Source organism: Hyperolius riggenbachi, chromosome 11, assembly GCF_040937935.1.
Source record: "Hyperolius riggenbachi isolate aHypRig1 chromosome 11, aHypRig1.pri, whole genome shotgun sequence".
NCBI lineage: Eukaryota > Metazoa > Chordata > Amphibia > Anura > Hyperoliidae > Hyperolius > Hyperolius riggenbachi.
Window position 1 is genome coordinate 122,588,377 of NC_090656.1, and position 12,058 is coordinate 122,600,434.

Below are 12,058 nucleotides of genomic sequence, written 5' to 3' on the forward strand. Positions count from 1 at the left end.
CAAGGAGAACTGTAGGGAGAAAAAAAGTTAAATGTATAAATATTGAATATTAATTCTGCTGATTTATTTGATTAACTTGAATAATGTCATACACAGTAAATGGGAATCAGTATTGTATTGTACCATTTAACTACCTAACGACTGTGTCATGCCAAAGGGCGTGACCGCGGTGGCAGCCCCAGGACCGCCTAACGCCAATTGGTGTCAAGTCCTGGTGCCAGCTACTGCAGGAGATCACGCACAGGCTGCGTGTGCATTTTCTGCTTGGTGGGCGGAGCTCCGCCCCGCCTTCAGTCTCCGATCGCCGCTCAGGAGACTGACTAAGTACAGCACTGCAATCTGCAGCTGCGCTGTACTGGGGACAGCCATGTGACACGGCTGTCCCCCTGGGGAACAAGAAGCCTATGACAAGGGAGGGGTTTTAGAAAAAAAAAGGAAAAAAGCAAAATATATCAATAAGAAAAGAATGTAAATATTTGTTAAAAAAATAAACACTGTGGAGGGGATCAGACCCCACCAACAGAGAGCTCTGTTGGTGGGGAGAAAAGGGGGGGGGGGGAGAAATCACTTGTGCGCTGAGTTGTGCGGCCCTGTAGCTTGGCCTTAAAGCTGCAGTGGCCAATTTCAGGAAAAATGCCCTGGTCTTTAGGGGGTTTAACACTGCGGTCCTCAAGTGGTTATTTAGAACTAGTGAAACATCCTCAATACAACACAAAAACAGAGGACTCCACACTTTTTCCAGTCTTGGTGGAAATGAGGTCTACATCAGAAGCACCATCACCATTTAAGCTACACATTTTTTATGAGGTACTCATATAATTTACACTTATATTGGAAACAAATAATAAAAATAAGTTGTTTCCTACTGTGATAGTTTGTATTATGCATTTATAGAACTGATATTCAACTCATTGGGCCATATGCAATTCACTTTTTCCCCTGAGTTTTCTCCTAGGAGATCATTTTTCATCTTCAATTTATAACAAGTTTTTAGGATTTTGCAATGGAAAAAGTACCAAAAAGTAGGTGAAAAAGTACTAAAAAGATTATTTTGAGTATTTGTATGATTGTTGGTGGTTTAAAATGCATTTTATTGATAAGTTTGAAAATTTCACCTAGGAGAAAACTCAGCTGAAAAAGTAAATGCATATTGGCGATTGTGTCTTACTCTTTCCAAAAACAGATTAAAAAAAAAGTTGATAAAAAAATAAAATGATATGCAAACCTAATCAAAGACTTACCTTGGACAGAACATAGTAGCAATTGCCATGAAATCTGTAATGAGTTTGATCGTAAGTAGTAATGTGAGATCCTCCTTCAACAGAACAAGTTGCTGGACAAGGTGTGTTCTTACAATCCCACTTTCCTCCTGTGCATGTGCTGTGAAAAAAAATAAGCCAGCCAGTCAATTACACAATGAATAATCTATTCACAATCAAATGTCTAAATAATTTGTTCACAATCAAAAGTCTAAAGTAAACATTATGCAATCAAAATTGACAACACCAGCTGACTTGAATTGCATGCCGATATACTTCTGCTTTACAGTAAGTGATATGTACAACAAAGTCGGTTACTTGTGAGAAATCACAGCTAATATAAGACAGAGATCTGCAGCTATGTGCTCTAAAACATAATATAGAAATAAAGGACAGTTTGGAATTTCCAGATACCTTACTGGTGTCAGAATTATGAAGGTTCGGATCTGGTAACAGGTAACAGTTGAGCCATTATTCAAACAAACAAACAATTAGACACTTAACCGGTTCAGCACTGCAGTGTCGAAAACCTCATGCATCCGAGCAACGTTCACCTCCCATTCATTCGCCAATAACTTTATTGCTACTAATCACAATTAATTGATCTACATCTTGTTTTTTCCGCCACTAATTAGGCTTTTTTTGGGTAGTACATTTTGCTAAGGATTATTTTTTTCTGAATCCATTTTAACAGGAAGATTAAGAAAGAAATGAAAAAAATTAATTATTTCTCAGTTTTTGACCATTGTAGTTTGAAATTAATATACGCTACCGTAATGAAAAAGCATGTATTTTATTTGCCCATCTGTCCCGGTTATTACACTGTTTACATGATGTCCCTATCATAATTTATGGCGCCAATATTTTATTTAGAAGTAAAGGTGCATTTTTTCAATTTGCGTCCATCACTACTTATAAGCTTATAATTTAAAATATTATAATAACATACTCTCTTGACATGCATATTTAAAAAGTTCAGACCCTTGGGTAACTATTTATGTTGTTTTGGGTTTTTTTTATTGTATTTTTTTGTCTTAATAAAAAATGTATGTGGGTAATTTTTGGTGTGGGAGGGAAACTGCTAATTTTAAATGTAAAATAAGATAATTGTTTAATGAAAAATGTATGTGGGTGCAGTTTACTATTTGTCAAAAAAAGTCCTGGATGCGAACGATTTCGCATCCAGGAACTAAAAGAAGACGGAGAAGTTTCCTGGGGGCAGAAATACTGCGCTCTCTCAATAGAAAGCGTCGTTTTTTCTGCAGGGAAGTTAGATCGGTGAATGGGAATCATATTCCCATTCACTGATCGGGGGCTAGCTGCGGGCGGCAGGATCGTGTGCAGGAGCCCGCCCGATCGCGCGCACCACGTGGTGGCAGCAGCAGAGACTATCTGGACGAGTAAGTTCGTCCAGATAGGCCGAACTGGTTAACAAAGACAACAGATGTACATTTTTTTTTCTATTCCAAATGTTGTTTCTGTCTCATCTTGAGCACAGCTATACTTTCCACACTCTTTCTCAGAGGAGTCAAATCCAGATCCGATTGCATGTGTCTGCAACTTTAGATTCTATGTACCTGGTGGATGCAGTATATCTGGAATTGGTCATCATGGCTTCCAGGCAACAGTGCTTTATACATGCCCTTAAAACAGTTAGTTAAATATGTTATTCATTCTCTGGTATAGCTCTCAGGACCAAATCCCTTTTAAAAGGCTAGGCTACACTCCGATTCAATGAGGCATAAGCGCCGACACATATGCTCACCCATGACTCTTTACACTGAACTAATGGGGAACCCTGGGAATTTGCCACCAGAGTTTTTCATTGTTTTTTACACTAACCAATGAGATCCCTTAAAATGAAAGGTGGCAATAACCTCTTAGCGGCAAGTCGCCACATTAAAACATCCTGTAGCCTTTTAATTGCTCCTGGAAGTTTTAATGCGTCACTCGCCCTGCCACTACCGTGCATGCACGCGCGCAAGAGCTGCTCGTACCCATTGGGACATGGAGATCCGTGATTAGTAAAGGAAAACAAGTTTTCCCCTAACCAATCGCAATGCCTGGAATGAATGGACATGACCCCAATCAGGGGCCATGTCCATTCATAATAAAAAAGTAGTAAGAGGATTGTAAAATGTAAAAAAAAGTGAACACTTCTTAGTAAACCAGGATAGTAAAATTGCACATACACACCATACATTTATAATTAAAAATAAAAAAATGGAATCCCTTTCACTTCCACCCCCCCCCCCCCCCCACACACACACACACACACACACACACACACACTTTAAAAAAAAGTAAAAAAAATAAAATAAAATACATAAATAGTTGCATTGAGTTTTTCTTTTTTCTTTTTTTTATAAGTATTTTATGAGGGTATATTACTGTTATTTTACTACATAAGGGCTTGTTATTATAGACTGGACACAAAAAAACAAAACCAAAAGCATTACATCTATATTTCCAAATAATAAATTGTTGCCATACATTGTGACTGGGATAAAATTTAAATGGTGTAATAACCAGGACAAATGGGCAAATAAAATATGTTGGTTTTAATTATGGCAGCATGTTTTATTTCAAAACTATAATGGCTGAAAACTGAGAAATAATGCTTTTGTTTTCATTTTTTTTGCAAATAATTCCAATTAAAATACATTTAGAACAAAATAATTCTTAGCAAAATGTACTATCCAAAGAAAGCCTAATTGGTGGCAAAAAAAAAGCATTTTTGATAAGTAGTAATAAAGTTATTGGTAAATGAAAGGGAAGAGCACTGACAGGTGAAAATTGCTCTGGTCCGTTAGAGTACTTGGGGGTGCAGTGGTTAAAGATGCTTTTTCCCGAGCTCCCCATTAATTCAGAGGCAGAGTGTTGGGGGTGACAGTGAAGCATGTAGGGGGTGCCAGATATGTCAGGGCAGGGTGCTGTTGGTGCCCTGGGTGCCAGGGGGGAAGTTGGGTGCAATTCATATTGTTGGGTGGGTGTACGTACGGCAATCAGTCGAGGCTTGCTAGACTAAAGTTCCCTGATGAACAACAACCGCGCATGTCACTACCAGCACTTACCTCCACCGTCTTTCAAAGGGCCACTGGGGCTCCCCTTGGTTTCCTTGGCAGACCAATATTGATGCTCCCTTTAGGGACCATTTTTGGACACAATATGTCTCCCCACGTTAACTTCCTGTGCATCCTATAAGTACTTTAACAGGAAGAAACGTGTGGATGTGTTAATTTCTGTATTGCAATGACCACAGGCATTTCATTGATGCCGGAAATCATTGATGCCGGTACATGGATTGGTGAATGGGAAATGCGTTCCCATTCACTGATAGGTGTAGTAGTATACTGTTTCGGAAGGGGGTTTAGGGGTGCCGCATGCCACCCATAAGAATAAGAAGACAAATATCTATGCCCCTGGAGCGGTTAGAGGCAAACAGTAGGGCATAGATATACTGCTGCTGATGTGGCTAGTGGTTAAAGTCCTTTTTTTTCAAATGCTTTTTAATTGGCTTTTACAGTGTAGCTAGAAATCATGGGGCCCATTGCCCTTCCCCCAAAAAGTAGTGCCCCACCCCCTCCACATCAATTTTAGGGAGCTAGATCCCCCCATCATTAATGCTTCAATAGCAATAGACAGAGGACACCCTTCATTATAATAGCCAGAGGACCGACCCCCCCGTTTGACCCCATTATAGGTAAAAAAAAAAAGGCTCCGTCACCAGTGTAGGTAGCCAAAAATAGTGCTTCCCCCATAGTATAGGTAGCAAGAGTTGACCCACATATAAGTAGCCATAAGTAGCCGCTTCAGAATAGGTAGCCACTGGGTCCACTTTCTAGCTAACTAGAAGTATCCCCCCTCACTATAGATATCCACAGGGTCCCCAGTATATTTAGCTAGAAATACTCAGCTACTCCCCCCTCCCCCTTCCCCAGTGTAGGTACAACCCCAGCATAGGTAGTCTAGAGAGCGCTGTAGTCATGGAGACAGAGACACCTGGACAGAATAGATCATCTGTGGAGCGGAGAGGTGAATTACTTACCTATGCATGCCTGCTGCTTCTAGTCTACACTCTGGGGGTAGAGAGGAGGCCTGCCACAGATCCTAAACAGATCCTAATGTCCCCACCCCAGGCCCCCCTGGCCTGCACACAAAAGATATATCAGGATTCCGAGGCCAATTTAAAAGGTAAAAGTTTTATGCGCTTACCAAGTACTGCAAGGTGTAGCATAAGATGCACCAGAAGCATATGAAATGCCATTGAAGGTACAGGAGCAATTTGACAGAGGAATACAGCCACGGTTGTCAATGTCATCAGATACAGTTCCTGTAAAGAAAATTAAAGTTATTTGAATTGCCTGATCATACTGGAGAATTTATTGTTGTTTGCACTTTACCGGTAAATATGTAAGTAAGTACATACCTGGAGGACAGAAACAGCCATCCGTGCAGTGGTTGTCGCAGAGGACACTCTGCCCATGGTTGGTGCAAGTGTCTTGACAAGGGGATCCACATTCCTGGTAGTTCATGTTGACTGGGCAACTTTTCACTGCTAAAAGTAATTAAATATTGTACCTATCGTTTTTGATTACATGTAAATGATGTTGCTTCATCTAGTTTCCACCACCATTAAATTGACTGAAGTGAGATTTAAAAAAAAATATTGAGAAGGAAGGCTCTGGATCCTATAGAGCCTTTCCTGTCCCCTCTCGGTCCCTGCGTTCCAGCTCTGTCACCCCCATCGTTCTTTCTTGACCAACTGGTCCAAAACTACTTTAAGGATCCTAGGAAGGCTTCAGGAGTGCTTGTGTTTCGGAGTGGTCTCTAAAAGTGGCAGCTCCATATTGTATAGAGCTGCCCATCTTCAGCAACACTCAAGCTCCCGATGCCTTCTTAGGGCTCGTGGAGGTGGCAAATTAAAATGGGGGACAGTGCTGAAACGAGGGGACCAAGAAGAGACAGGCAGGGCCGGATTTGTACTGTTCACCATCGAAGGCCACTGTCAGCAGCCCCCCTCTAGTATAGGTAGCCCTTTGACCCATCCCTCTAGTATAGGCAGCCAGTTTGACTCTCCCCCCCCCCCCTCCACCCAGTATAGGTAGACTGATGAACCTTCCCCCCTTCCCTTTAGTATAAGAAGCCCGATAACCTGATGACCCCTCTCCCTCCAATATAGGTAGCCAGGTGATGCTTCCTGCCCCCACCCCAGTATAGCTTGCTGCCCACCTGCCTTTGATCCTGTGGTGCCCTAGGCCATGGCCTATGTGGCCTTGCCTAAAATCCGGCCTTGTAGACAGGGAAGGCTCTAATGGATCCAGAGCCTTACCTCTTCTTAGGTAAGTACTGACTTTTATTTTTTAATGTCACTACGGATTTGTTTTAAAAAGTGTGAAAAAATAAATGAAGATACTTACGACACAGATATTGCTTCCTCCAGTTCTGTGGGTGGCCTCCAGCATGAATGCACTGCCTTGAGTATTCAGCAAATGTTTTACACATGCAGTCAGAGGAAAATTGACCAGCACATTGACACAAGTCTTCAACGCAAGCTGCAATAAATGGTTTTACAGCAACCACGGGATGGCAGCTTGAGAAGGCAGAATCCAAAAGGACTGACTCACAGATGTTTTCCTGAAAAGCACAGAGGAATGCAGTAACACTAATAGCAGGTGATGTAGAACATATATCATTAATAAAGCTATAAGGGGAGAGCCAAATAAAGTGTAGTATGTACTGGAGTGTGGATATGAACAAATACAGTGGGTTGCAAAAGTATTCGGCCCCCTTGAAGTTTTCCACATTTTGTCACATTACTGCCACAAACATGCATCAATTTTATTGGAATTCCACATGAAAGACCAATACAAAGTGGTGTACACGTGAGAAGTGGAACGAAACTCATACATAATTCCAAACATTTTTTACAAATAAATAACTGCAAAGTGGGATGTGCGTAATTATTCGGCCCCCTGAGTCAATACTTTGTAGAACCACATTTGCTGCAATTACAACTGCCAGTCTTTTAGGGTATGTCTCTACCAGCTTTGCACATCTAGAGACTTGAAATCCTAATTATGCACACACCACTTTGCAGTTATTTGTTTGTAAAAAATGTTTGGAATCATGTATGATTTTCGTTCCACTTCTTATGTGTACACCACTTTGTGTTAGTCTTTCATGTGGAATTCCAATAAAATTGATTCATGTTTGTGACAGTAATATGACAAAATGTGGAAAACTTTAAGCGGGCCAAATACTTTTGCATCCCACTGTAAGTATAATTTTTATATACTCACAAACAAGGATTACCGTTCAGGCAACCGCTAAGTAGGCAGATGGGGAGATTAAACCTGCCCCCACTCGGGATTAAGAAGTCGCTCTCTGTAGGATTGGAGAAAGGAGGTTCCAAATCCCCTCCACTAGGGGTGGAATTAATAGTAATGCAGTGGTAAAAGGCACCAGGAGAGTAAAATCAATTCTTAAAACGTTTAAAATGAAGTAGGTCGTGGTGGACTTACCCCTTCAATGCAGGCACAAATAGTTGCTGAAGACAACAAAAATGTTTTATTTACATACTCCAAAAGGTGCAACGCGTTTCGTAGGTATATCCCACTTCCTCAGGCAATACAAGGGAGCCTGAGGAAGTGGGATATACCCACAAAACGCATTGCAGCTTTTGGAGTATGTATATAAACCATTTTGTTGTCTAAATCAGCAACTATTTGTGCCTGCATTGAAGGGGTTAATCCACCATGACCTACTTAATTTTAAACGTTTTAAGAATTGATTTTACTCTCCTGGCGCCTCTGTACCACTGCATATATCATTAATAATCAGTAATGTAAAAGAAAGGTGGCATAGTGGATATTACTCTTACGTTGCAGCACTAGGGTCCCTGGTTTCAAAATCTGGGTCAGTACACTGTGTGCATGGAGTTAGTACTAGTGTCATCCAAAAAGTAACAGCTGTTTGCTTTTATCTGCCTCAGAAGGAATGCTTTCGGTGTAATTTAACTTGCTTGTCAGGTTAACCTCTTCCGTCCCTGTACTGCTTGTCACATGACTGCAGAACACTAGTAACTGTTTGTTCAGCAGCATTAACATGAAACCCCTCTATCAGTTCCTCACTTTTATCACATGGTATTCTTTTTTGTATAATTTAACTTGCATCTGTTGGATACACTTCTTCTCTCCCTGCATCACTTGTCACGTGACTGCTCAATGAACAGCATTAACATGACGTCCCCCACTGTCAAAATGAACCTACGCATATGTAGTGTTGAATGTAATGAGAAATGTCCTTTTTTTTTCATTTTCATAATTACGATTCTTATTGTAATTACAATTTTGATTTCATGTAATTTTGCATAACTATCACATAAATGCATTGAAGTCTATGAGTTATAAGAATTGTTTTTTTCCAAATGAGAAAACACATTTTCACATAAATGCATTCAAGTATAAAGAGCACAAGAAAACCATTTTCCAAATTTGAGAGAACACTTTTTCGCTAAAATGCATTGCAATCCATAGGGCATAAGAAAATACATTTATTTTACACATTTTTGCATTTAAAACTGTGAAATAAATAGATAAAACATTTCCAGAATTTGTCCCTTCCTTTCATAGGAGGCTACTAACAAGCTTGTACATGCTCTAGTTATATCCTATCTTGATTACTGAAACAACCTACTCTGCAGCATCTCCCCAGTCCCTATTTAATTCTGCTGCCTGCCTCATCCATTGCTCCTCCCCCTCATCTGATGCATCCCCTCACTGCCAATCCCTCCATTGGCTGCCTGTTACCTAAAGCTTAGGTTCTCAACATGCGGTACGCGTACCCCAGGGGGTACTTCTGATGGTTCCAGGGGGTACTCAGGCTTGATAAACTTAACCAAGAATAACCAATGTAGAGTTGTGACAAATTATATATCCTATACAAACCGCAACAAATTCATCTAATTAAAAGCAACAGTAAATGCTTGGAAATTGTTTACAACCAATTATCATGTACTATGATTAAATATATATTTGTTAAGGGGTACTTGTGATACGGTTTACTATGCTAGGGGGTACTTGGTGAGTACAGGGTTTTAGAAAGGGTACATACCAATAAAATGTTGAGAAACACTGACCTAAAGGATCCAATATAAACTCCTCATCTATCATATAAAGCTCTACATAAGTTGTCACCTCCTTATTTTTCCTCACTAATCTGCAAATACCATCCCACCAGGAACCTTTGCTCCTTTTAGTAGACCCTCTTGTCACTTCTTCTCACTCTTGCATCCAGGACAGCCTGTCCATCATGAGCCAAGAAACCTTCAAACGTTCTCTCACAACACATCTTTTCAGACAAGCCTATAATTTGCTATAGGTAGCATTGGCAGTTTATTGCCTCATCCGCTAACCCCTGTGTCACCTTCCCTAACGTCTGCAACCCACTACCCTCTAGATTGTGAGCTTGCACAGGCAGGGACCTCCTTCTATTGTTTCTGATTCTGATGTAATTTATAATATGAACATGCATCAATATTAGTGATGCCTCAAACCACTCATTAATAATATCTGTATTTGTATTGCTAGATGTCCTAATTACCATATTTTTCAGACAAGGTGAGTAAATTATTTTTCTTGCAGGTACATTATTTTCTGGTTAAATGCTGCCCACGTTACAATTTTTTTCTGGTGACATGCTGCCCACTTCATGATTATTTTCTGGTGCAATGCTACCCACTTTACAACTGTTTTCTGGTGAAATGCTGCTCACTTTACAATTAATTTCTGGTGAAATGCTGGCCACTTTAAATTATTTTCTAGTGAAATGCTGTCCACTTTAACAATTTTTTCCTGGTGAAATGCTGCCCACTTTACGATTATTTTCCGGTGAAATGCTTATGCGGTCCACTTTACGATTTATTTCTGGTGAAATGCTGCTCACTTTATGATTATTTTCTAGTGAAATGCTGCCCACTTTACAATTATTTTATGGTGGAACAATGCTGCATTATGATTATTTTATAGTGAAACATTGCTGTGTTATGATTATTGTATGGTAAAACACTGCCCCATTACGATTATTTGGCACCTATGGGGGGGAGGGCATCCAAATTTTCACAGGGGGGGCCAGTGTTTTTTAGTTACGCCACTGTCAGTAAAGTGTTGGAAGATGTCAGCACTACATAAAACACGATAGTAATAAATAGCTACTGTGCAATCCAGGCTGTTTCGCAGAAGTTCTTCAAACAGGAGCCTAAACACTAAAATATGAATGTTGCAAACCACAACACATGAAAAAAAAAACAGAAATGTATGCTGCAAGGTGAAATCAATTAAAAATACCCAAAGCATCTGCAACATTAGACAAAAGAGTTCTATGAAATATTAATATTATGCTCTTTTGTCTGTATATTTCCAGTAATTCCCTTCTAAAAGCCACCCATAGTCTCTCCCTAGCAGCCTGTGGTATTGCAAGGAAATAACCTAAAGTGGTCCATTGTTTTCCTTGTTTTTATCCTGTATGCATTTCAATTGATCCTACTTTCTCTTCCTCTGTACCACGATGGTCTGAGCCATGCTTATGCGCTTTGAGTCCTACGGGAGAAAAGCGCTTTACAAATGTTATTTGTTGTTGTTGTTGTACTTTCTATGCAGAGTCCTCACTTTTTTGCTGTTTTTTGTTAATCATTAATAACGTATTCAATATGATGATTATCACATACGTGGTCTGTACAGTTGCTCTCATGAGTTGGTGGTACATCAGGGCACTGTTCTGTCGGTCCATTAAATCTCTGCTGGTTTCCAAACTCAGTTTCTGTCATCTGAACACCTGCAAAAAAAATGCATTCCTAGTGGTGAGGCAAAATAATTTTGACCCCTTGTCTGACATTTAATACTAGTTTCTAACATGGTAAAAATAGGTTTCAGGTATTTATGTATTGACTTTTAAACCAGCATTGATGATTGAAGCAAGGCAGTAAAGAAAACTGGAGTAAATAAAATGTAGTTTTCCAGTCCATGTTTAATTTTTCAGCCTAAGCCCAATAAGTACTAGAAAACTGCTCTACTTTTGATCAAAAAATTTTTGCACTTGCCTTTTATTACACAGTCTTTTATGCTTTACAGAGGATTACTAGTAATTCCAATTTTTTATATCCACAGTACCTTTACAGAAAGCCAATGCGTGCATGAAAAAAGGGCCATTGAAAAAGGGCTTGGCTTGATAACGAAATGGCGCGGGTGGATAACAAAATCTGATAACTATAAATATTGTTGTCAAACTTGGTTAACAATAGCTTGGACCTGTTGCTTATCTACATTTAAAATTGATATGTACTTATACTTACCACATTGCTCTGTAATTCTGCCATGTTGTATCGTGTTTGAACCGTATTCCATTTAATCAAGTATTGTTGATGCATGTTGGGCTAAGCCCCTGACTTTGGGAGACTACTAGGGAGGGATTGGGAGTGAAGGAGGGGTTACTTTTGTTAAAAAACAATAAAAATTGGGGAAATAATAATGATAAAGATATTAACGTTAAAAATCGGTACGTAATTCAACAATACAGCTTAACAGAACCCTCCCCTGGTGGTGCCTAAAACTAACCACTCCCCTGGTGGCATCTAACCCTAATTGCCCCTCCCCCCGGTGGTGCCTAACCTTAACCCCCCCGGTGGTGCCTAACCCTAACCAACCCCCTGGTGGTGCTTAGCCCTAACCACCCCCCCCTGGTGTTGCCTAAAACTAACTGCCGCTGTGGTGGTGCCTAACCCTAACCACTCCATCTGCAGA

At 40.0% G+C, this 12,058-nt stretch overlaps 1 protein-coding gene across 1 annotated transcript in view; it reads right to left on the bottom strand.

Annotated features, from left to right (window-relative positions):
- LOC137537872 (mucin-2-like) overlaps positions 1–12,058 on the bottom strand; it is a 199,267-nt gene that overhangs the window by 116,955 nt on the left and 70,254 nt on the right. Inside the window, exons 8-13 of the mRNA XM_068259819.1 lie at positions 10,987–11,093; positions 6,680–6,896; positions 5,689–5,814; positions 5,482–5,592; positions 5,304–5,307; positions 1,242–1,380 (exon numbers count right to left, since the gene is read on the bottom strand). Of these exons, the coding sequence (XP_068115920.1) occupies positions 1,242–1,380; positions 5,304–5,307; positions 5,482–5,592; positions 5,689–5,814; positions 6,680–6,896; positions 10,987–11,093 (704 nt within the window). The remainder of the gene's footprint in view (positions 1–1,241; positions 1,381–5,303; positions 5,308–5,481; positions 5,593–5,688; positions 5,815–6,679; positions 6,897–10,986; positions 11,094–12,058) is intronic.